Source organism: Anoplophora glabripennis, unplaced genomic scaffold, assembly GCF_000390285.2.
Source record: "Anoplophora glabripennis isolate ALB-LARVAE unplaced genomic scaffold, Agla_2.0 scaffold78, whole genome shotgun sequence".
NCBI classification, from domain to species: domain Eukaryota; kingdom Metazoa; phylum Arthropoda; class Insecta; order Coleoptera; family Cerambycidae; genus Anoplophora; species Anoplophora glabripennis.
Window position 1 is genome coordinate 67597 of NW_019416286.1, and position 27387 is coordinate 94983.

Here is a 27387-nt window from a genome sequence, read left to right on the forward strand (position 1 = left end):
AACCGACCACTTCATACACTCGATGCACCTGGGCGACTACAGCTACTACCAGAACACAGTGCGTATGCAGCGGTATTTCAGATTTAACATTCAATTTCATTTTAAATTTGAAATGGTTCATCTTACGCCTCCTTAAAATGATGACACGATTTTTCTTTGATAAAAGACCGACAACTTTTTGCTCTACTTTGCATCGAATACGATCCTACTATAGCTAGGTAATTTTTACCTAAATAATTTTATTACAAAACAATGTTCTTACTGTGATTCCTGTATATTTGTAAAACTAAATATCCTTAGGGTTAGGGTTAAAGGAGATTTAGTTACAGTTTTTCATAAATTTTAAATTCAATGTCAGATGCACCGACAAGGGTTATGAAGTCTTAGAAGCGAGGGCTTATATAGATCCTAGCACATACCTTACTCGAGTAGATAATTTTTTTGTTCTTGCTACCTGTTTCTAGCAATCAATTATGTAGTAGTTGAATGCGAATATATACAGCGATAGTGTCTAAAGTGCTAAATGAATAGTGCACGTGCAGGTACTTGAGGAGCTGTCGTATATTGAACTATTTCTTCAAGGAGCTACACTTGATGGTTAAGCATTACCGAAATTTTCAACCACCTACAGTTAAAGGAATAAAAAAAAATCGGAGACGCAATCGTATTGGGTACGACAATTTTTATCCGTTTATTTTTCAGTTAAATTCGTGGTTTGGTTTTCAATAATATATTTCCGTGGGCCTTTTTTTAACGAAGCCTATATATTAAATAATTACTACGTTAGGAATAGTCGTCTAAATAAACATATAATTGTTAAATAAATTTTAGGAAACTTTATTTACATAATCGCACTTTCCAATAGTTAAAAATGACACCGATATAAAAATAATAACGCATGTACTTCTTACGGCAGTTTTTCCTGTGAAACGGATATGCTTATCTGGATTTTATTTTTGTTCATTCTAATCATTAGTACTATTATTTACTTTCATCTGGGCAATGCCGAATTGCGTCGCATTTGTTCATTTCGAGAATACGATCTGTTTATATTAGAACTCAGTGCAAAATGACAAAGTGTTGTGAAATTGCACTTCATACATTGTGCTCTGAAACGGATAAACGGTAATTACAATTGCTCCTTCCCCATTTAGCGGTCGGCAAATTATCATAAACACGATTTTGTACGTAAAAATAATGGTTGAGTTAGTTTGTTTTGTACTTGAGTTTAATTTTCTAAATTCGCTACTATGTTACATTATACTGCTTATACCTAAATGCCTAAATGGTAAGTAGGAATGAATAGAAATATTTATGTACTGCGGGTTTACAAGAATAATAATTTATTAATATTTACACTCATTATTGTTTTTTGCTTAAATAATAATATTAAACAATTTCAGATTCCACTATATGTTTTTCTTAACAATTTTAAATTTTCATATGTCTGTTTTTTTAAGATTCATTTTAATAGTCATTTCATTCATTTAGTTAATTACAAACCCACTTTCATATACAGGGTGTTCCATTTAAGTCGAATTATTTCGCAGCTCCGGTAATGTCACTAATACAAAAAAGTTCAAATAAAAATTACACCAGTTCAATTTCTTCAAGTCCTTAAATTACTTACTCAGTTATGCGAAATGTCTCATTTCTTCTAGGGGTTACTTTATTTCATTTTTCTAGCCGAACATCCTATACGTTATTATATATTTTTAATAATTAGATATTTATAAAGAGAAATTAGAACAGAGAATAGAGAATAATTAAAAGACTGTATACAAAATCTACAAACAGATTACAATAATAATTGTCCAAACTATCTACCATTTTGTTGAACACATAATGAATACATTTCTTAAAATTCAGCAAACTAACATTATCAAGAATTTTAATTGTTATGTCTCTTAATCCCTTATCGGTTTTGTACGTCTTGCATTTTGGATAGGAGAAAACAGTTCTACTTGTTATAAAATCCAAGAAGAAGACAAATTTTGTTGGATCCAAATATGTAGCTGGACAATTATGAGGCCTTATCTAATCCATTTATATGAAAAATGTTGATCCTATCTTTGATTTAAATCTAAAAATTTTTAGGCATTATTTTAGATTGAAAACAGTGTGTCCAAAACAAAGATATGATATGTCTAATATCTAATATACTGTAGGAAAAAATTAAATTTTCCAACTTTCGCGGTAAATTTTACAGTGGTTCCATTTAAAAAATTTGATTCATCCATGATATAACACTATTGTTATTATTAATTAATTTGCGGTTTTAATTAAAAAAATAATTTGACATACCTGATGTTACAACTATTCAAAATTTTACACACATTTGAGCCCGTCATACCCTGTTTATACGAAGTAACACAAATGTTGTCTTGCTGTTATCATAAATTAAAACGATACCTATCTATCAACTCCGAGTTGCTATACACGAAAGCCATTTTTGACACTTGAACAACTATTGTAAACACTATCGCAATAACGTTAATACTAAAATCGGATTTCAGTATTCGGAATCGCCTGCGGCTACGTGATAAAACGCAGACAGAAGGCATTCTGATTACACTAGACGCTACAGTAGCCCAACGATGTAAAGGTTGAAAATACTACAACTTCAATTTTTTTCTCGGAAACTATAACTACTAATCTTTGTATAATAAATTTATTGGCAGATAGTAATTCAGAAAGTGCTTTATTTTTAAATAGTAATTTTACTAGTTATTAATGTAAAATTCGTTGCAGGTCGCTGCCCAAGCTCAGCAGCCAGGAAGAGGACGGGCACACCCCCCACTCCCAGTTCACTGGTGTAACCCACTTCGAGCCCATCCCGCACGACCACGATTTTTGTGAGAGAGTTGTGATAAACGTGAGTAGTAGCGCCCCCCTGGGTCTGAACCAAGGCAAAAAGGCTTTTCTGTTGAACAGGTCAGCGGCCTCCGGTTCGAGACGCAGCTAAGAACGCTTAACCAGTTCCCCGACACGCTGTTGGGTGACCCGGCACGCCGTATCCGCTACTTCGACCCGCTTCGCAATGAGTACTTCTTCGATAGAAACCGGCCCTCCTTTGACGCCATCCTATACTACTACCAGAGTGGCGGAAGGCTGCGGAGGCCTGTCAATGTGCCGCTGGACGTGTTTTCCGAGGAGATCAAGTTCTACGAGTTGGGAGAGTTGGCCATCAACAAGTTCAGGGAGGACGAGGGCTTCATCAAGGAGGAGGAGAAACCGCTGCCTTCACATGAATTCCAACGCAACGTGTGGCTGCTTTTCGAATATCCCGAGTCATCGCAGGCGGCGCGAGTGGTCGCCATCATATCAGTGTTCGTTATTCTGCTGTCCATCGTTATCTTCTGCCTGGAAACGCTGCCAGAGTTTAAGCATTACAAGGTGTTCAATACGACAACCAACGGCACCAAGATAGAGGAGGATGAAGTGCCCGATATCACGGACCCGTTCTTCCTCATAGAAACCATTTGCATCATCTGGTTCACGTTCGAATTGTCCGTGCGCTTCCTGGCGTGTCCCAATAAGCTACACTTTTTCCGAGACGTCATGAACTTTATCGATATCATCGCCATCATTCCGTACTTTATAACTTTAGCCACTGTGGTGGCAGAGGAGGAGGATACGTTAAACTTGCCGCGTGCGCCTGTTAGTCCGCAAGATAAAAGCACCAATCAAGCCATGTCGTTGGCCATTCTCCGTGTCATTCGGCTCGTGCGAGTCTTCCGAATCTTCAAACTCAGCCGGCATAGCAAAGGACTGCAAATTCTCGGACGCACGCTCAAGGCTAGCATGCGCGAGTTAGGCTTACTAATTTTCTTCCTATTCATAGGTTAGTATCCCAAACTAATGAATTTCCCACTAATGAATAAACTGAGGGTGAGTTCTAACAATATTTTTCCAGTTAACGTGCGATTCCGAGACGCAGAGTGTTTCTTAAAGAGGGTTTTTCTTAATTATCTTTAAATCGGTTAAAGATAAATACGTCAAATTTTGTACACGAATAAATATAAACTGTGTCTTAAAAACAAGTGCAACTTTGAGAGATATACTTGAAGGAAAAATATGATAAAAATAAAAATTTATTCTATATTCTAACGACTTTACGGACTCCAACGGTTAATACTCATTGAAAATCGATAAAATGTATATTTTTCGTAAAGGTAATGCTCTTTATTCGCAAAAACAGGAGTGAAAATTACTAAATCAACTTATTGTAAATTAACTTGTTGCCATAATGTCCAATTCATTGCCCAGCAAGCGGTTATCAAGTAACTGCCATAAAGTTTCAATATAATGTGGTAGTACCCTAGCAGGCATAAACAATGGATCTTTTTTTATATTCAAGGGCAAAGATTTGGCAAAGTATATTCTAAGAAATTTAAATACTGAACACCATTCAAACGTAGCGGCAACTCAACAAGTCCTAAGAAGTGATCAACGATAATATTAAGCTGATGTCGAAAATCCATGACTTCTGTAGATTTACCACTCCATTTTTTGTAAAACATGGAGAAGTCATTACTTTAGTGTTGTTCATTCCTAAACCAGTTACAAATATATGGTCTAGCATAGTTATCCTGTGGCAAAAATTTGGTGCATTTTTGATAGGGCAGTAATTGTTGTTCTCCTGATGTTCCGTAGGCTATAGACTTTGCAACATAGTAGTGTAGTTCAGTAGCAATTATTGTTACGCTGCTGTGTGGATTTTCTTCGACAGTTTTTCCACATCATTAATTCTCACCTGCCTTTTTCTCGAAATCTTCGTTCACTTGCAACGAAAGTACTGGGATAAGCATATCGCCTTGCTGATGCTAAAGAAGTGCATTTGCATACTCCATATACAAAATGCATGTGGGCCAATTCATTTACCATTGAAACATTACGTTAATTGGAAAAACGTTATACTTGTTATTTTCCAGGAACTCACCTCCCAGTTTTTTAAGTATAAACAAGACACCCTGTATATAGATAGATCTAGTCGATCACCAGTAACATATTTAATCAGAAAATATATAAGGAATGGCTTTGTCATTATTCACCATTTTTTCCATGGTTCCTTAAGTATTTTCTGTATAGCGTACGCTATATTAAGGAATAATACGTGCTTTTTGAACTTTTGAGTTGGCTTTACTGTTTTGCTCAAAATTAAACGTGTCGAGATTAGGTCTGACCACTGACGCCGACGACACGGCCGTTTCGGCCCACTGCCTTTGTATGTTGCAGGTGTGGTGCTCTTCTCCAGCATCGTGTACTTCGCGGAGGCCGGGGCCGAGCAGTCGTTCTTCAAGTCCATTCCCGACGCCTTCTGGTGGGCCGTGGTCACAATGACGACCGTCGGTTACGGCGACATGAGGTACAGTGTCACACAGAGCTACACTTACCCCTCCTCCTCCTTGCAGGTGTCGTGCTCTTCTCTAGTGCCGTCTACTTCGCCGAGGCGGGCTCCGAGAATTCCTTCTTCAAGTCTATCCCAGACGCGTTCTGGTGGGCAGTGGTCACCATGACGACCGTGGGCTACGGCGACATGACGTATGATGTACACACCTAATTCAGATTTAGTTGCCTCCACCGTAGCTATACACCGTGACACAAAGAGACTCGAGACCACCAGAAAATTCTTTGCTCCGAGGACGCGTCCGGTTTTTCTAGACGACACAATCCAGCCCCCAATGACCTCTCTTGATGTCGTGACGCTCGATGTGTGCTCGATGTTGCTTGTTTATCCGAAATGAGGAACAAAGAATTTTCTAAGATGAAGTTGCAAATTCACCTATTTTACAGTTAATATTATCCGTCATCTGTGCACACATAAACATACGATGCTCCAACCGTGGAAAACTACACCCCATCAGCCCATAAAGGTCATGGCTTCCAGCAAACCTTTGTGTTAACTTTCGTAGTTGCATGAACTGTTTCAAAAGAGAAGGGTGCAGTTTCGCGCGGTTCTAGTCTTGGTTACTGTTTATGTGTGTGCATTTGATAGATTCTATTAAAGTAGTGAATTTACTAGGGATGCTGTATACTTATCCCGCATGGGCTTCAGATCCTTAACTGTCTTTCCTCTATGCTCAGCCTAAAGTTCTTACACATACATTCCTTGTTCCTGCCAGTGTTTGTGTTGCTTTTTTGCGATAAAGTATCCATCACGAACGTCAATATCAACTAGTATTCTAATGATTGTCTTCTGTCTTCAGGCCAGTGGGTGTCTGGGGGAAGATCGTGGGTTCGTTATGCGCGATCGCTGGTGTGTTGACCATTGCTTTGCCAGTGCCTGTAATAGTATCAAATTTCAATTACTTCTATCACCGTGAGACCGACCAAGAGGAGATGCAGTCGCAGAACTTCAACCATGTGACCAGCTGCCCGTATCTGCCAGGCACTTTAGGCCAACATATGAAGAAGAGCTCGTTGAGTGAGTCCTCCAGCGATCTGGTTGAATTGGAGGAGGGCCTGCTGGTGACGCGCGACCAGCTGGCCCAGAAGCAGAACTGTAACCCGCGCCACAACAACAACATCAACGCTATGAGCATCGAGACTGACGTTTGACTACGAGGTAAGTGAACAACAAATTTGTTTCAAGTCGTATTTTGACATACTTAACTCGATGAAAAAAATGTGTCTGATTATATCACTCCATGGTCTTTAAAACGTACATTTTTAGCCAGTATAAAATGAACATATTGTTCATATTGATAAACGTTTACGCCAAAAAGTGGGAAGCAATCTCATATCTTGTGAATCAATCGTTAAGGGGTGATTGGGGATCCCGGAAAACGAGGAAAATTCCCACGAGCATGTGTCCCAAATTATTTTGTTTTCGACATAAACAGTGATTTGTAACTATAATTGCTTTTAAAAAATAAAAATAATATAATTCTGATTTAAAAAAAAAATGGCAAGTAGACCAGGGCGGATCTGTCGAAATATCCCACGTCTGGGATGTAATAGGGGGCAAATTAATTTTTGCTTGGATACCTACAGTACAACTCACATAATAAAAGTGATCCCTAGATCTGGGCGAGGTCCGGAACATTTTCTAAATTGGAAAAATGTTTAAAAAATTAAAAAAATACTATTTTATCTGAGTTTTTTACTTATATCTTGCAACCTATGCATTTTGAAAGAATATTGAAGAGGAAAAAAAGTTTTAGAATTAAATTTTGCACAAAACACTGTAAGTTAAAAATGTTTAAATTTATTACCAATGTTGCAAAATAGCAATAATTAATGAAAATAAAGACAAAATAATCAAGTTTTTTGGATAATTTTAAAAAAATATTTTAATTGCTCCGAGGGAATTCTAATTTTGGTAAAAATAACTTTATAATATAATAAAACAACACACAAAAAAATTGTCGAATTTTCAAAATGTTGCACAGCCTCAAATAAAGCATCTAGATACTTGAAAATTTTTTCCATTTGAAAATTTGAGCGGTCTTTTCTATGTGAAAAAATTTTCAAGTACCTAGATGTTTCATTTGAGGCTGTGCAACATTTTGAAAATTCGATTTTTTTTTAAATTTAAAAAAAAATTATTTTGGCAAAACTGTAGTACCGATTTTAATGAAATTTGGTGTGTTGATTTATTATACTCTAAATTAGAATGCCGTCGGAGCAATTAAAATATTTTTAAAAAATTTTCTAAAAAACTTGATTATTTTGCCGTTTTTCCATTAATTATTGCTATTTTGCAATATCGGTAATAAATTTAAAAATTTATGAGGTACAGTATATTGTGCAAAATTCAATTCTAAAACTTTTTTCCGCTTCAATATTCTTCCAAAAGGCATAGGTTCTAAGATATAAGTAAAAAACTCAGATAAAATAGGAATTTTTTAAAAATTTTTAATTTTTGCAAATTTGAAAATGATCCGGACCTCGCCCATATCTAGGAATCTACACTTTTATTATGTGAATTGTCCTATGTGCCCTTCCGAGATAACTAAAGGATCCGACTCCAGATAACATGCGGGACCAAACTTTGGTCAGGCACGACCTTATCCATGAGCTAGGAAACCACTCATCTAAAACAGCTACAATTCTAAAATTTTTTGGTGCTGCATCCTACGTAAACCATATATGGCGTCTTCCAAAAGGAAATTTAATTCGTTTTACATAAAATTTGGAGTAATACTGACCTGTGATGATCCTTCAATTAAAACAGTCCAATTAAATCATTGCTACTCAGGCATTGAAAATAAATTTGTGTTGATGATGATGATCTATGAAGGGCATGAGTGTTTTCTTTACCCCAGTAGTGTGTATTGTAAAAATTAAAAGTACAACCAGTTTCATTGGTAAATAAATCAGAACTAGGACTTTACTAAGCCATCAGTAGAGAAATTATGTTCCTCAAGTACTTACACTAGCTAAATGAGCTAAAGACGTAGAAATTGTTGTTGATCCTGACATCAATTGGTCTACCGTTATTCGTTTTTATCTTTTGCAAGAGCTTATATTTCTTAAATGTTGGGATATTCTCTTGCCTCTACCATATACATTTGCCATTTTTTTTTTAATGGAAATATTCCATTTTCACCAAATTGATCACAAATTTAATACTAATGACAATTTTAGAACAACAATCACTCAACAGAAACTTATGCAGTAAAGAAAATATACTCATACAATTACAATATAAATAGTTACAATAAAAAGCTAAGACATTTTGAACTGGAACTTATTTTAACAAAATGTGGCAACTGGTAAAAGGTGTATCAAATTATATTTATATATTTCAGCTTCATTGGAAGATATAAAATTGGGAGTCCCCAGTCAACATTTAACTTTTTGTCCACAAATTATAAAACACTGTACATTATTGGCGTGTTTTCTTGTCACATTACGTTCCTTGTTTTCAGTAAGAAAACATATTCTATCAAATCCTCTCTAATCTGTTGCTTCATTTAAAGCATTTTCTGCAGATAATCTGGTTAAATAGTTAAATCCAGAATGGGCTTCCGTCCATTATTTTCTTTGTTATTTCAATTTTACCGGTCACGAAATATTCAACGTAGGCCTTAATTGGTAACAGAACGAATTCCATTCTTTCCGTGTCATTAGAAAGTTTAGTTTGTAAATTTTTATTTGTGATATTTGTTTGTAACCGTCAGTTCAACTTGAATTTCTTAAAAATTCTGAAGTGAGTTTATTTCACTTTATAGTTATTTCTTAATATAGGTCTCCTATGAGATTCATTAATTCTAAAATTTTTACCATGCACAAATTGATACTCCAGATCTTCACAGTCTTTAAACCATTCTATTACAAAACTTAAATAATATGGAACGTAAACTAAATATATAGAGTTTTTCTGATTGATTTAATTTTTTTTCTTTTTAATAAATATAGTAAAGGTGATTTGATTAATCTCTGGTTATAACCAGTAAATTTTAATATTTCGTTTACGTTATTCAATAGAAAATAACAACAATGGCTTCTTTGTGGATCGAAGGGAAAACAAATCTTTTATTAACAACAATTATTATGCATAGTTACATCATTTCTTTGCAACACAATATCTCGATAATATTAAAATTCCTGCCTTCGCCTTTTAATCAATTCCTGGAAACCGGATTTCATGAAATTATCTGAAAATAAATGAGATACATGGTGACATAATAATAAGTTATCAATATTTTCCAGAAATTTTGGGAAAATATGAGAAAGGACCTTCTTCGTAAATGACTGATTTTCTAATAATTTAGAACTATGCTTACTTCGTTTTTACTTTATTTATTTCATAGAATATTATTTATATAAATTATCACACAACTATCTTAATTACTAATTTATTATTCACAAAATTTTCAGAAATTATTTTTAAAATTAAGGACCAAAAATTGGTAATAATTGTATCAAACAGAAAAAAGCTCTATGAAACATAAATATTTTTATTTACGGGTTTTTAAGATTTAAAAATTATTTCTCAGGTCATTAAACATATTGGAATAGCAGCGTTATTATTTTGAACATATCTAACTGCTTTCACTAAATTTAACCTCAATCTTAATTTCAGGATAGTTTTTGTTTATTTTACCCTGCACTCTCGGAACTCCAATACTTACTTAGTGTACATGGTTTAAACAAATATTTACTTATCTGTCAATTACTGCTCTTAGATCGCGAGAGTTTAGGTATTTATGACGTATAACGTCACGTCCTCCCGATGTTTGCGTTTTAGCAATTCTATATGGTTTTCATGACAGAGAATCTTTAAATTATCGCAGGAAATATTTTTTATTCATCGCCTCTTCTTCTATTGACTACTGTTCTATTTTAAAGGTAATTCAAACAAATTCAACAATTATTTCTAAAGAATATTTTTCAATGAAGCCAAACAGTGCTTTTCATAGTTTAGTTCCCCGCAATATACCTACTCTTTTAGGGTGACGTCACATATTTAGGCAACCCGAAACAAATTGTCATAGTTGCAATTTTACAGACAGAATCTGACCCTTGTGTACTATTTACTTTTATAATATCTATGTACTATAAAAATGAACAACCAACACGTACCTACTTGGTAAAATAGATACACCAATGTGCTTAAAACGTACAAAAAAACGATATAAAAGAACATTCCTTTAAAAAAAGTAAAAATTTAACATTAACCGTGTTATCCCTAATGCGCATGCGTGGAAAGATTAGCCTCATACGCAGGTGAGATCTTGTTGATATGTCATCACTGTCATCATTAGCGTATTTTCTTCTTCTGTACTATTCTTTGGTCTGTTCCATTTGTAGACCATGCCAGTAGTAGACAAATTGTTGTGAGCGAAGATGGCAAGAGCTGCCAATGCTGCCATGTGATGGCATGTATGTAATCCTTTAGGACAGGTATAAATGCATTTAGATATTTGTCCATCGCTTAGAAAGACCTAAAAGCGTGAATGTTTAGATGATTATTCCCTACAGGTTTATTGTATGTAAACTAGCACTTTGACTGGACTGTATATATTTTCCTCTNGTGATGGCATGTATGTAATCCTTTAGGACAGGTATAAATGCATTTAGATATTTGTCCATCGCTTAGAAAGACCTAAAAGCGTGAATGTTTAGATGATTATTCCCTACAGGTTTATTGTATGTAAACTAGCACTTTGACTGGACTGTATATATTTTCCTCTTCAAACTGGCTTGAACTTCTCTGATAACTGAAAATTCATCCTCATAAAGAGGAAACATAATTTTCTCCCTTTTCGATGAGCTTCTTTCCTTCAAAATACACAAAAATTGCACTCAAACTGATCTTTTACTCCTAACCAAACTTTTCTTGAATAATATCCTGTTGCGAAGCTACTTCGCTTACATTAAATTATCTTTAATGCGCTTGCTCAGTAACATTTTATAATTTATTAATTACTATAAAAGTCAGTATTGTTCTATGCATTTAAATATATAAATTCTATAATTCTTTTAGTTTGTTACTTGGGTTGAAACTTCTTAAATATTTCTAATATTACCAGAACATCGTCATATATAATGACAAAGAAGAAATTTTTTGGCACTTACGTCCAAAATACGATCGAAAATCGATTAAAAAAATTAAGAAATTCTTCATGACAATGTGCACTATGGCGTTGCCTATTATTTGGCGTATGTGACGTCACTACTAAAAAGTTAGGAATCTTGTCTTTCTAGTATCGAACAGAATATAACAAAGCCTCATTGAGCAAATAACCCTTTGAGGATTTCTTTAACACTAAAGCCAAATTTCAATCCTTTAATTGCTATTTTTACAATAAACTGAATTAATGTCATGAAATTTTTACTAAATAGACGTAGTTTTAGGGGTGTTTTTATATAAAAAAATAATCTTAGACTGAGATACCTTGAGGTAATAGCGCTGTGTATTGTTAAGTGACAAAAAAGTATCTCCACCTGTTGTGTACATACATATGTCTTTGCGCTGGAATTAATAAAAAGAGTGTTTTTGACGCCTCAGGAGATAAAATTTTGTGCAAGTACATTCTGCCTGCCTCGTCAATTCCAAATATAGTCCAGTCACTGAAGGCGAAAATAAAGTAAAAGTTTCCAATTTTTTCGGATAGCATGGATTTTCCTGAAAATTTACATACAAGCTCATCTGACCCCCCACTTCAAAAATTATATTGTCTAGATGTGTGCTTTTTTCTATTTGGGGGTGAAAACTACTCTTGTACGAAAAAAATGCGAAAATCGCAGATTTACATACTTTAAAGATTCAATTCATGTTCAAATATGTTGGATAAAGTTCCTTTCATGTTTTTTAATATATTTTATTAAATTTAATTACTTTTCAATCCTTAAAAATCCTTAAAAACTAACTTTTCATGACCAAAAAAATAGAAAAAAAAGTTTTTAACAGTTTAAAATATTCTTTTGGTGCATTCACAATGTATTGCATTTCTTTTGTTATACATTAGAAAGCTTACAACTCATTACAAAGTTGCAACCCTTAAAAACCATCCCTTATAATAAAATAAAATATTATTGAAAGCTCGAGATGTTTTAATGGTATGCATATGTTGAATTATAAACTTTTTATTGGTNTTCGAATGCTGCTCCTTCTGTCTGTACAGCTTCCTCCTGTACAGCGGAAATCCTCCTGAAAAGAGAAACCAAACGTTGTATATCGAAAATTTTGCGTATAGAATATAAAATCAAAGTTAATTAATTATTGAATGGGACCACCGTATTTTTTCCGAAATCCTTAGAAGAAATACAATAGCAAACGCTTTACAGTTCAAAAACAATTTTGATAATTTATACCGACAACACGACCCTTAATTATTTGACATTTTCTGAAGGGGAGATGAAACTCGATTGACGAAAATATTTTTTCAAATAGAATATACTTTTTTGATACCTACCTACTAACTTACCACATTAATACGATGAAAACTGTTTTGGGACCGCTGACTCCACTATACCTAGCTCTACCTCAAGTTTTCATTAACATTACCATGTTAAGGTCTAGAGACTAATCCACTTTGCTTCGAGGCTACACGGAGCATGCGTGCTTTTATGTGAAGTAACCAGTGATACCTCAACAGAATAATTTTTTTTTGTTTACTACATAAAACAGCGCAAGGAAGAGGACGGCACACAATTTACGGCCACAAATATTTTCCTCTTTTATGTAGTATGTAACTCGGGAACAATTCCACAGGTTCACAATAGTTTATTCTCAATTTTTATTGCTAACAATTTTAACCATTTTTTTAACAACACTTAAACATAATCAGTAAAAACCCTCACTAAAATCATTGTCATTGGAAAAAAAGTGTAACCACACTGGAACTGGATACTCACTAGATCCAGTGGAAAAAAATAAATGGAGACTATATTGAGAAATACATGGTATACAGGGTGTCCCGAAATTAATGCAACAAAATTTGGTTATAGATTCTTAAGACAATTTAGGGGACCCGTATTTTTTATTTTTGCCAAGAGCCCCCTCTTTCGGAGTTACAGCCCCCTGAAATCTGCCCCTAAAATAGTCTTCTTTATATCTCGGAACCCTGTTGGTACGAGAATCAGTTAATTTGGTGCACAAGGGTTTTATGATATGTGGAATCTGGTAGTGCTACGCTTTTTGGCGGGGAACCCCCTTGACACTTTTTCGTGGGAACCAAAAAAATTTGAAAGAATATTTGAATTTCTGAACTTTTTCGTTTCGATATTTTATTCGTAAAACGCAATTTGTTGAGAAAAATGGCGAATCACGATACGCATTCGATCACATTTTGACATTTTTCTCGAAAACATTGTGTTTTACGAAAAAAGTATCAAGAGACAAAAGAGTTTTTATTATAAATTTAATAATGCGACCAAATTTGTTTGGCTTCAAAGACAAAGGGGCCCACGAAAAATTGTCTTGAGGGGATTTCCCGCCAAAAAGCGTAGTAGTGTCAGATTCCACATGTCATAAAACCCCTGTGTACCCAATTTAGTGGTTCTCGTATAGAAGAGACTATTCTTAGGGGCGGAATTCGGGGGGCTGTAACTCCGAAAGAGGGGGCCAGTTGGCAAAAAATAAAAAATACGGGTCCCCTAAATTTGTTTTAAAATTCTGTGACCAAATTTTGTTGCATTAATTTCGGGACACCCTGTATATAAAAAACATGTTTTTACTTGCTTTTTACTAATCTCGGTTCACGTATATGTGCAAATAAAACAACCCCACGAAAAAAAATGGGCTGGACCGTGGATCGGACCAGTGTATCCCATACTATTTTGACCCGCTAAATCCGAATATAGTCCAAATTTCCGGATCAGTTCGTGTTTTAACAAAAAGCTCTTCTAGAAAGTGATTTTTCCGAGAGTTTTTCTCAAAACCGTATTCCTACAGTGTTTCATGGTTCTAAACTCTCGCACACCCCGTGTTACGGGGTTTTGGTGTTATGGGGTTACGAAGTTGTGAAGCTACGAGGTTATAGTGCAATAAGATCACGAATTCGAATGTTTTTCCAATCAATAAATACTCGAATCAGTTTGAGACCTCGGAAAGCGCTTTCTGGAGGATGTCTTGATGTTAGAATCAAAACATGAACTACTCGGGGAATTCTAACTTTGGATTCGTATTCAAAGTACTGGTTTGGTCCATATCCGGGCCCACTTTTTTGATGATTAAATGTAATGTGTAATTTTGGTAATTATTTACTGTAGCGTCACACTGCCAAATCTTCATAAAATTTTGTCTACCCCCTATTTTCGATGGTGCTGAACACGAATCTGAAGTTATTTTTATGCGGTCGAACTCAGTTCTCGAGAAAAAAATTTTTCAAAATTCTAACCTGGATATTTCACGTAACACTGTGCAGAACTCTGTATATTTTATGTAGCTTTCAAAGTGTAATAAACAATCAACATTGTTTAAGAAACACATTTTCCCAAATTTGAATTGAAAACATATGTATTTAATAAATAAAATTATAGTAACTTTATGTGGGATAAAGAGAATGAGAGAGGGGGAACTCAATGTTGTCATCACATGGCGGATTCAAACTACAAAATTTGTATTTATTAAATACATATTTTTTTATTCGAAATTTGCGAAAATGTGTTTCGTAAACAATGTTAATTGTGCATAACAAATGTTCTGAAAACTACATAAAATATACAGAGTTCCGTGTTGTGTTAGGTGAAATACAGGGTGTCTCATAATTAGTGTCCAATAATTTACCGCTTGATTCTATTGCCAAAAATAAGAATATTTTTTCATATAAACATGGGTCGATAAATGCTTCCTAAGGGAGTACGACCCCCCTAAATGGGGCCTCAAAAAATTCGTTTTTTTTTTTTAATATTTCCGAAATGGGTTGAAGGAAAATTATTAATTTTGACATCGTGAACGCTCATTAAGTCGAAATAGATCAATTTTTTTTACNATACATCTTCGAATGCTGCTCCTTCTGTCTGTACAGCTTCCTCCTGTACAGCGGAAATCCTCCTGAAAAGAGAAACCAAACGTTGTATATCGAAAATTTTGCGTATAGAATATAAAATCAAAGTTAATTAATTATTGAATGGGACCACCGTATTTTTTCCGAAATCCTTAGAAGAAATACAATAGCAAACGCTTTACAGTTCAAAAACAATTTTGATAATTTATACCGACAACACGACCCTTAATTATTTGACATTTTCTGAAGGGGAGATGAAACTCGATTGACGAAAATATTTTTTCAAATAGAATATACTTTTTTGATACCTACCTACTAACTTACCACATTAATACGATGAAAACTGTTTTGGGACCGCTGACTCCACTATACCTAGCTCTACCTCAAGTTTTCATTAACATTACCATGTTAAGGTCTAGAGACTAATCCACTTTGCTTCGAGGCTACACGGAGCATGCGTGCTTTTATGTGAAGTAACCAGTGATACCTCAACAGAATAATTTTTTTTTGTTTACTACATAAAACAGCGCAAGGAAGAGGACGGCACACAATTTACGGCCACAAATATTTTCCTCTTTTATGTAGTATGTAACTCGGGAACAATTCCACAGGTTCACAATAGTTTATTCTCAATTTTTATTGCTAACAATTTTAACCATTTTTTTAACAACACTTAAACATAATCAGTAAAAACCCTCACTAAAATCATTGTCATTGGAAAAAAAGTGTAACCACACTGGAACTGGATACTCACTAGATCCAGTGGAAAAAAATAAATGGAGACTATATTGAGAAATACATGGTATACAGGGTGTCCCGAAATTAATGCAACAAAATTTGGTTATAGATTCTTAAGACAATTTAGGGGACCCGTATTTTTTATTTTTGCCAAGAGCCCCCTCTTTCGGAGTTACAGCCCCCTGAAATCTGCCCCTAAAATAGTCTTCTTTATATCTCGGAACCCTGTTGGTACGAGAATCAGTTAATTTGGTGCACAAGGGTTTTATGATATGTGGAATCTGGTAGTGCTACGCTTTTTGGCGGGGAACCCCCTTGACACTTTTTCGTGGGAACCAAAAAAATTTGAAAGAATATTTGAATTTCTGAACTTTTTCGTTTCGATATTTTATTCGTAAAACGCAATTTGTTGAGAAAAATGGCGAATCACGATACGCATTCGATCACATTTTGACATTTTTCTCGAAAACATTGTGTTTTACGAAAAAAGTATCAAGAGACAAAAGAGTTTTTATTATAAATTTAATAATGCGACCAAATTTGTTTGGCTTCAAAGACAAAGGGGCCCACGAAAAATTGTCTTGAGGGGATTTCCCGCCAAAAAGCGTAGTAGTGTCAGATTCCACATGTCATAAAACCCCTGTGTACCCAATTTAGTGGTTCTCGTATAGAAGAGACTATTCTTAGGGGCGGAATTCGGGGGGCTGTAACTCCGAAAGAGGGGGCCAGTTGGCAAAAAATAAAAAATACGGGTCCCCTAAATTTGTTTTAAAATTCTGTGACCAAATTTTGTTGCATTAATTTCGGGACACCCTGTATATAAAAAACATGTTTTTACTTGCTTTTTACTAATCTCGGTTCACGTATATGTGCAAATAAAACAACCCCACGAAAAAAAATGGGCTGGACCGTGGATCGGACCAGTGTATCCCATACTATTTTGACCCGCTAAATCCGAATATAGTCCAAATTTCCGGATCAGTTCGTGTTTTAACAAAAAGCTCTTCTAGAAAGTGATTTTTCCGAGAGTTTTTCTCAAAACCGTATTCCTACAGTGTTTCATGGTTCTAAACTCTCGCACACCCCGTGTTACGGGGTTTTGGTGTTATGGGGTTACGAAGTTGTGAAGCTACGAGGTTATAGTGCAATAAGATCACGAATTCGAATGTTTTTCCAATCAATAAATACTCGAATCAGTTTGAGACCTCGGAAAGCGCTTTCTGGAGGATGTCTTGATGTTAGAATCAAAACATGAACTACTCGGGGAATTCTAACTTTGGATTCGTATTCAAAGTACTGGTTTGGTCCATATCCGGGCCCACTTTTTTGATGATTAAATGTAATGTGTAATTTTGGTAATTATTTACTGTAGCGTCACACTGCCAAATCTTCATAAAATTTTGTCTACCCCCTATTTTCGATGGTGCTGAACACGAATCTGAAGTTATTTTTATGCGGTCGAACTCAGTTCTCGAGAAAAAAATTTTTCAAAATTCTAACCTGGATATTTCACGTAACACTGTGCAGAACTCTGTATATTTTATGTAGCTTTCAAAGTGTAATAAACAATCAACATTGTTTAAGAAACACATTTTCCCAAATTTGAATTGAAAACATATGTATTTAATAAATAAAATTATAGTAACTTTATGTGGGATAAAGAGAATGAGAGAGGGGGAACTCAATGTTGTCATCACATGGCGGATTCAAACTACAAAATTTGTATTTATTAAATACATATTTTTTTATTCGAAATTTGCGAAAATGTGTTTCGTAAACAATGTTAATTGTTCATAACAAATGTTATGAAAACTACATAAAATATACAGAGTTCCGTGTTGTGTTATGTGAAATACAGGGTGTCTCATAATTAGTAGTTTACCGCTTGATTCTATTGCCAAAAATAAGAATATTTTTTCATATAAACATGGGTCGATAGATGCTTCCTAAGGGAGTACGACCCCCCTAAATGGGGCCTCAAAAAATTCGTTTTTTTTTAATATTTCCGAAATGGGTTGAAGGAAAATTATTAATTTTGACATCGTGAACGCTCATTAAGTCGAAATAGTTCAATTTTTTTTACATGTACAGTAAAATTTGATAAATCTTAGTTTTCTATTAAAAATGGTAATGTTGTTTTATATCGAAAAAGTAATCCGTTTTCGAGAAAAATCGGTTTAAATATGTTATAACACTTTCCAAAGTGCTTTTCTAAGCACTTATATCCGTTTTTCTTGGAAATAGAGCATTTATCGAAAGAGATAAAGACTACCTTTTTTGTAGAGGAAATGTAGGTCTATCATATGTTGGCCTCTGAATTTGAAAATTTCGACAAGCAACAAAATTGGGGCAAATATTAGCCGACGACCCCCCCAATTGAGACGCCCCTGATCAAAATTTTGGAAAAATTTTATGATGATCTATTTCGAGTTTTAATGGGCGTCCATGGTGCCAAAATTCATAATTTTCCTTCAACCCATTTCGGAAAAATTTAAAAAAAAATGAATTTTTTGAGGCCCCATTTAGGGGGCCGTAGCTCCCTTAGGAAGCATTTCTCGACCTACGTTCAGATGAAAAAATATTCTTATTTTTGGCAATATAATCAAGTGGTAAATTGTTGGACACAAATTATGAGCCACCCTGTATAGAATTTTGAAAAATTTTTTTTCTCAAAAACTGAGTTCGACCGCACAAAAATAACTTCAGATTCGTGTTCAGCACCATCGAAAATAGGGGGGTAGAAAAATTTTTGTGGAGATTTGAGAGGGTGACGCTATAGTAAATAATTACCGTAATTTTGTGTAAGTAATAATAACGGGGCTTTTTTTATTTACAGTGACGGATGCGCTGCGCCTGCGGCTGCTTAACGTTCCCGGTTGCTGTCAACCTTGCCGCCGCCACCGCGATAGGCACCGCCCGCCGTCCCCATCAGTGCCACTTTCTGCAGCAGCCACACCACCAGCAACACCGACAGCAACGTCCCCTGTGCCATTTCCTTCGACATCGACGACGTCTAGCAGAAGAAGAAGAGCAACCACCACCGTAGATCGCGAGTGTTTGCGCGCAGTGCTCCGGACGCTCCCCGAACTGTTACATCAAATTCATAGGACTTTTTCTCGGTACTTTTGTATTACCATAACGATTGTTTTTGGGTGAGATATCCTGCCAAACATATAACATAATTATTACATAATAATGAATACCTATAAATAGTAATGAATAATTTATAATAATGATAACGTAATAAATATTGAGTAAACAACGCCGCCGGCTGTCAGCCAGCCGGGGGTCGCCATCGAGGCGGCGCGTCGCGATGCGATGAATGCTGTGTAGTGCTCACACCAAACTCTTTATTAGTTCTCGGCACTGTTTTAAGTGCTTGTATTTTTGGGCTGTGTGAAGCTTAACCTAGGAGTGGATTAGCTTTAGCCCTTGTTACATATCCACCCGCGTAGACGGACAGACCGGGCGCGTGCAGTCGCGGGACGGCGCCCCGCCGCCGCCCCAATTCGCAGGCCGGGCCGCGGAGACCTGCACCCACCCGGCCCTCGCAATATATCACTATTTAAATCGAATTCGAATGCTAATAATCATTACTGTGTAGATAATCAATAATCAAAACACCGAACAATGGTTTATTTCTTTGTATCAGGCGGTATACTTGTGTATGTTAATGTTATTATTGTTGTTTCGTTTGTTTGCGGCTGTGTGTGGCGGGGAGTCCCGGCCGTCCTCGCTGCCTGCAGCCGACATACACCAACCGTGCGCGTCCGAACAGACGCCGCTCATTGTCATTTATTTGTGAATCAGTATGAATCTAGTCATGTTTGTTACAATTTAAAATATTTTATAAATGTTGATTAATATACGACATTCCTATTTCAATCCCTTGCGTTTTATTTACCCCCCCAAAAAACTAAAAATCGCCTAGATCGCGCCTCGACATCTTTCCGATACCAATTGAAGAACCAAGAGGTTGGCAGTATGTACCAGGTTCGGTCGCTGACGCAGCAACTCGACATCGAAATATTTGAAAAACTTGTTCCCATATTTATATACCCATATACAGGTCTGGTCGAACTAAACGTGGTCGTGGTAGAAATGTATACGCCCAGTTGAAAAATGCGAGCGCGGGCAAACGAAATACAAATACAGCTGCATTGCGCCACTGGGCAATAAATCTCAGCTGTTGACAAGTGGTTGACAAATTGCCGAGCAGTGCAGTGCAGCAATGGGGAATTTGGTGTGATTAGGATAATTTTAATTTATTATAGGCAGCCTTCTATTAATCATTCATATTACAATTACGAAAGGGAGAAATAAGAGGGATATTTTTATGACAACATGGCATTTTGGAGACCTTTTGAAATGGAACAAAACGAAATTTAGCATCAATATAATAAAATTGTTTGACGACATAAATAATTAAAATATGTTGTTGGCCAAATGAACATATAATAGAAATTTCCTACACATTATATACAAATTATTATAATTTTTACCTTTAGCAGAAAACTTTAGGGACGCCTATGAGTCATTAAATTTTATTGCCAGGCGTTTTTTTTACATTTTCAACTGACTTCGGAAAGACTATACCACTGTTTTTTTTTTTGTCAATTAGGTGCATGGACCTGTTTTGAATATCCATAGACTGAAACAAATAAAATGACCCTTATTTGCATATGTATTGGATATTCCATTTTGATATACAGGGTGTATCTAAATAACACCGCAAAAAATGTAAGGTGATGAAAATTAATCTTTGGTATAAATTTTTTTGAAAAAACACCCCTGAAAAGTTACGCCCCTCCAAAAATTTCAAATATAACACGTTTTTCTTTTTTATCTTCCATGTATATCAAGCTAAAGGAACCAAAACTTGGTGAACATTNTTTTTTTATAACTTTGTTAGTTTTTGAAATATTTTGAAAAAAGGCGATTTTTTTTTAAATTTTAAAATTTTATTCAAAAGTAAATGATTTTTTTTTTAATTTAGGCTTCTAAAATCGTTCAAATTCCCAGAATCTACTGTTAATACATAAATAAAGTAAATTGCAGAAGGAATACGTTTAATTTTTTTTTTCCGTCAAGTCATTAATTTTAATACCAATATTTTTTTCTCAAAAATCAAGACAATCACTTTATTTTGATTGTAACTTCATTAATTTTCATGCTAACGACTTCTACCGCCACTCAATTTAAAGGTCTTTTCAAGAACTTTAATAGGTGTTATATAAGTTTTCCTCGAAAAACCTTTAATTTTTCCGCTACATGACGTTGAACGTTTCGATTATAGCTAACTTCGAAATTGACTTCAACTTCTGGGAGTCATAACTCGGGTTCTATACCATCTACAAAAATTAAAAAAAGCAATCTCTTTGCTATTTAATTACCTCCATTTTTGCTTACGATCATTTTTTTGATAAAACTTTAGTTTTTGAGATATTCGCGAAAAATGGCTCAAAAACATGCATTTTTGGGGCTAAAAACGGAAAAGTTTAAGCGCAAATAACTCAAAAAATATTCGTGCCTCTATCGAATCGTGTTATTTTTAGTAAAAAAATTCCCACCCTCCAGAAGGGGCAAAAGCACACATCGGCAATATATAACTTTTGTTTCTTGGGCTATTCCCTAGCTACAGTTCAAATTTCACGTCAATCCATTCCATCCGGAAAAATTGGTAGCCAAAATGCTTCAGTGACTGGACTAATATTATTCCATCAAAAACCCGAAATTCATCATCCGCATAATTCATAATATACCTTTTTAGTCCGTAATTCCTTCATTTATTCATAATTACTCGTACAATTTGTAATTAAGTTTGATCATCTACGCCTTGTTTGTAAATATTTTAGATGCGACTATCCCGAATTTATTTTTGCAACTGCATTTGTCTGCATACGTTTAAAGTTTCCCCCAAATCATCCTTCGTATGGAACGAGAGAGTGCCCTATAAGAGCGGAATCAGAAATCCTCCATCGCTTTGCAAGTGATACAGTCGGATATTATATTCATTGGGTTTATTGGTCGAGAGCGGTAAAACTAGCAACGTGAAACCCGCGTCGACGGCGCCGCCGCTGTGCGTCACCATGACGACCGGTGATGCGCCGCTAACGCTCGATACAAGAGGTGCAAAACCACCCCTGCCCCGACCCTGGCCCTGGACCGCCTTCATCCGACAATGCAGCACCATGAGGTCATGCAGCATTTGACGCTGCGTTGCCGATTCGCGAGTCATTTCCTTAGTTTCGAGAAGAAACGGGAAGGTGCAACGTGGCAGATGAAGGGTCTGTTAAACCTACCCCTACGTGTACTCTCTTAAGTGCGATTAAGCGATACGGGAGATAAATATCTACATTTTTTATAATTGAATTGTATGCTGCGAAAAGGAGACACTTTCAAAGTTTTTGCTGATTGGATGGTCTTCTTGAAATAGTAACGCCAAGATCATTGAATAAAGGAAAAGAAGAAACAATTCCAAATACTTAAATCCATTTGTAGCTTCGAGATTTTATGCAAGTTTCTCAAATATAAATGACATATGTATGACAACTACCAATCATTTTAATTGGTGAGCAACAATCGTTCAACAATCCTCTGATACCTACCCTGTAAAACTATTTATCCCAGTCAATATATAAAAAGTCTTACTCTTTGATATGGTCCTTCTGTAGAAGCTTTATGAGTAATGTGACCTATATGTCCATAAACTTGTGGATGGTATTTATAAAAACACTTTTTTACTTAACATTACACTACCTCAATTGTCTCATAATATGTAAATTTCTGGTCCAATGCTTTTTAACGGATTCAAACAGACACTCGAAACTATCTTTAAGGAAATTGCGAGCATTTTGATCCTTTCACAAGTTTGAGCTTGTTCAAGTTATGTCACTGTATCGACTACTAGTCGCACTGCCACATTTTTCTTGGAAGTTGACCAATATCGGATGGTAGTATCCAAAAGATAATCACCGTAATTGTCCCAACGGTGATACGAATACTGAATTTATTCGACACCGTGAGGAAACGTGGGATGACGACTATTTACACTACTTTTTCTTGTTTTCTGGTTTGTAATTTTATGCACAAGACTCGCTTACAGTTTCAAGTGTTGTAATACCAATGTTTCCTTTGCTCCAAAAACACTCCAACTACCTCTTTCCCTTGGAGTTCCCTCTAGCTCAATCTCAGAGCTTCGAATTTGGATTTAATATTCTCAAGACACGCTTGTTTGTCGCCCGTAATTTGTAGTAGACCCTCCCGATGGTACTTTACACTGAGGCTTTCAACTAGGTCTGTTCTCATTATTTTATTTTTAATAATGTGGTTTGATACTTTTCGCATTATATCACTGTTTTTTGGGTTTGCCTAAAGAGCACTTTGTTTTGCAGACGAAGTAACAGTGCAAAATTATTTTGTTCCATCCACTGTTACACACCAAACAGAACTTTTCGTCAGCTGTGCTGTTACCTGTCAATTCTTGCTATGAACATAAACATTTGACCTGGGCTTCATCACGAATCTACTCATTTGATCTGAAAAACTAGTGAGAAACAGGTACAGGTAAATTTTTCTGTTTATGGGCTGTTGGCGAACAGATATTCAATCGATAAAGGTATAATAGAACCTATCATTAGTTGCAATATTGACGTGAATGAAAATATCCATATCCCATTCATGTGTCTTGAAAGTATGATTAGTGAATGGAGGAAAGTGTTTCCTAACAACATGTAGATGTTGTATACTTATATACATATAAGTTGACTTCCAATTATAGTAGATACTACATGAGAAACAATTTCATTGTAGAACCAAACATTTTACAGTTAAAGCCATAGCATTTATCGTAACATTTGTGTCTTTACAATTTATGTAACAGAAGATAAATATGTAATTATGCTGACATTTCAAAACAATTTGGAGGAACTTACAAAGGATTGTATTTGTAATATACTTACTTGCATGTAAAGCACCTAATTAAAATTGAAACTGTTTCTCATTATGTACCATTAGTTTTGATTGTAGAAATAAAATTATAACTTTGAATAGCTGTATATTCCTTTGTCTATGGTATGTACAAATATAAAGAGTTAAAAAAGTTTCAATAAGATTAACCTTCATACTTAAGGATAACCTTTGCAACTGTTTTACCGGCAAAAGTTAAAGGTCAGCAGTTGGTATGCGTGCAGAAATATTCTGGTGTGAAGATATAAATCGGAGGGAATATTAATCTACAGCGCTTCCTGATTTATCGTCTAAAAGAGATAAAGTCACAGCGTTTTCTTTTAACAAATTGCAAAAACTGTAGTGAATAAATGTTTCCTAATTTTAACAAATTTTCGCTACCTAATACTTTTAGCAGTTGGGAAGGAAAAACTGTATCGATTTAGTACATCATTATTTATTATTCATTGAAACTATGCTGGTATTATAGCCACTGCAGTTGCCAATTGAATCTTGTCATATTATTTTATTATTTTATCCAATTTCGTTCAATACGAAGGCACACTTCTGTATAAAGATACCTACTCGCTTATGATTGTTTATTTTTAAATTTGTAATTTGTATTTTATATTTCAAAGTTAAACAAACCCGTTAATATGGAGGATTAAAACAATGAAATTAATACAGAAATAAAATAGATATGTGAGATTACATCACAATAAATGTGCAGGATTATGAAGCATTAAAAAGTATCTTCAGAAGTCTTTCACGATCTTCCATCCTTAAATACTTTCGAGCACATCCACAAATATGAATATTTTTAGACTTTCCTATTAATTCATTCTGTCTGAAAACGGATAGACATCATGTGAAAGCCTACCCCACTCAGATTGATATTTGACAGAACAGATACACCAGGCACTCGAAACGCAATATACAGCAACATCGAATTATTGGCATCAAAGGACCGAATTCTGCCTGACAGGAGATGATATCTTTATTCAGTGGAATAGTAGAACTCTATTTGCTTTTATCTAATGAAATTGCCAATAGGCACCTACATGTCATACTTTAACGTATGTTGTAAAGGATTATTATCATTCTTCGCAAGCAAACAGCTTTAAAAATGTTTAATTAACTTGATGGCAGCTGGAATATAGCAACGGCTTCTAAAAATGACGTACTTCAATCGATCTGTAAGGTGTCGGAAGTTCTTGCTGGTATAGACGTTAGCAACAGATATTAAAAGATTAATTTTCAATACGATAATCTGTTCACATATAATTCAATAAAGACCGTAACAAAATAATAAATAAAAATTAAAAGTGTATTTTGGAATTTTGGAAAAACACGACCTCGAAGAAATTGTATTAACTTTCAACTACTAACACTTGTAACAAAATAATTAGACAGAGTTATAGGCAAATGTGAGACAAAGGCTCCTATATTAGCTTATATCGATATTTTATACAGGGCATTTTTTATAATACGATCATTTTTAGAAAGTTCAAACTTAATTTTCTAAAATTTTTCAAATGGAACACCCTGTATTTCATTGTTCTATTTTATTCACATACCGGTTCACTTCAACTTTTATTAAGCATGTTCCATATCTAAAATTGTTAGCTTTTAAGATACAGCAACATTTCTGAAAAAACTTAATTTTTATTATTTTATAGAATACCACATAATAAAATTAACTCAAAATGGAATAATAAATTATGAACTGACAAGTTGACACAATGTGACAGTTTTTTTCAAAGCCACTTCGTGCGACCGAAAATAATAAAAATTAGGTTTTTCCAGAAACGTTATATCTTAAAAACTAACAACTTTAGGTGTAGAACAAACTTAATAAAAGTTGAAGTGTAGTGATATGTGAATAAAATAGAACAATAAAATACAGGGTGTTCCATTTGAAAAATTTTAGAAAATCAAGTTTGAACTTTCTAAAAATGATCGTATTATAAAAAACGTCCTGTATAAAATATCGATATTAGCAAAAATAGGAGTCTTTGCCGAACATTTGCCTATAATTCGGTCAAATACTTTTACCCCAAGTGTTAGAAGTTGAAAGTTAATACAACTTCTTCGAGGTCATGTTTTTTCCAAAATTCGAAGAATGTTCTACATAACTTGGCAACCCCGCACTAAAATGTTAAACTGTTTATATTGCCATATATAGAATTTTCTCAGAAATACATATCTTCAAAAATATACAGCGTGTTCCATTTAAAAAATGTAATATTTGGCGTGACCCGTTTTTACTCATCGCCCTGTGTGTTTCAAATTAATTTTGTCCTTTAGGTTTTTTGATTCTGTACAACTTTTTTATAAACTTTTTTCTGTATTATGAATAATAAGGGAGTTATTTTACTTTATCATACTATTGGCCCACCCTGTGGGTCGGAAAGTCCCCATGGTTCATCTGCCGTTACGTGAGAGCGATAAAGTCATAGAAATCCGTGCGATAGAGAAAGATGGCTATAATGAAGGCGTCTAATAGTCACCGCCCATTTCACCCTTCCACAAATAAGAACCACATCTTAATTGTGGAAGGGCGAAATGGGCGGTGACTATTAGACGCCTTCATTATTGCCATCTTTCTCTATCGCACGGATTTCTATGACTTTCTTTATCGCTCTCACGTAACGGCCGATGAACCATGGGGACTTTCCGACCCTGTATATGTATTTCTCGTAAAATTACATTTAAATCTATCGAATCGAATGCTATATTGTTGTAACGAAGAGATATATCCAAATAAGTATATTTCACTGAAAAGATACATTTTTGGATTGCAACGATGCAATTGATGCCATCGGATTAGCATATTCTTTTACTACGGAACGTCAAATTTGACACAAATCAAATAATATGTGTAAAAATTATAGAGGGTTGTCTCTAAAAAACACAGCGCATTGTCTAAATGATTAATCATTTTTTGTATGTTATATAAAAAACGCCCTGTATGTAACAATCCTTTTTATTTCATTTTACAGAATTCTTTCGAGTTTTCGAAACACGTAATTAGACCATGAAGACGGTGAAATATGTTGCGTAGTCAGAACCAAAACAAGTCGAGAAATGTCGTAGAGCCGGTGTGTCGCATTCACCCTGTATCTTTGAAGTATGAACAAACAGTCTAGTCATTTGGCAACCCTTATCTTATATCAGATACCTATTACAATATATTAAATTGTGTTACATTCGTAAAGAGTTATTGTGATAATGTTTTTTAATAAATTTGCTTTGGCTTCACTTCTGTTTTATTTAAAAAGTAAAATTTCATTAATTT

The 27387-nt window shown here is 34.8% G+C and overlaps 1 protein-coding gene across 5 annotated transcripts; it reads left to right on the plus strand.

Annotated features, from left to right (window-relative positions):
- The first annotated feature begins 1058 nt into the window (after positions 1-1058).
- Positions 1059-27250, plus strand: LOC108907962 (potassium voltage-gated channel protein Shaker). Of its 5 annotated transcripts, none has more exons than XM_018711844.1 (6): positions 1059-1125; positions 2752-2875; positions 2935-3844; positions 5415-5544; positions 6210-6568; positions 27092-27250. In XM_018711844.1, the coding sequence occupies exons 1-5, from the start codon at positions 1070-1072 to the stop codon at positions 6559-6561; spliced, it is 1572 nt and encodes a 523-aa protein (XP_018567360.1). In that variant the 5' UTR covers positions 1059-1069; the 3' UTR covers positions 6562-6568; positions 27092-27250. The 5 variants fall into 5 exon arrangements, with proteins under 5 accessions (XP_018567360.1, XP_018567361.1, XP_018567359.1 ...); XM_018711845.1 differs by lacking the exons at positions 5415-5544; positions 27092-27250 and adding exons at positions 5239-5368; positions 18979-20027; XM_018711843.1 differs by lacking the exon at positions 27092-27250 and adding an exon at positions 18979-20027.
- The last annotated feature ends 137 nt before the right edge of the window (positions 27251-27387 follow it).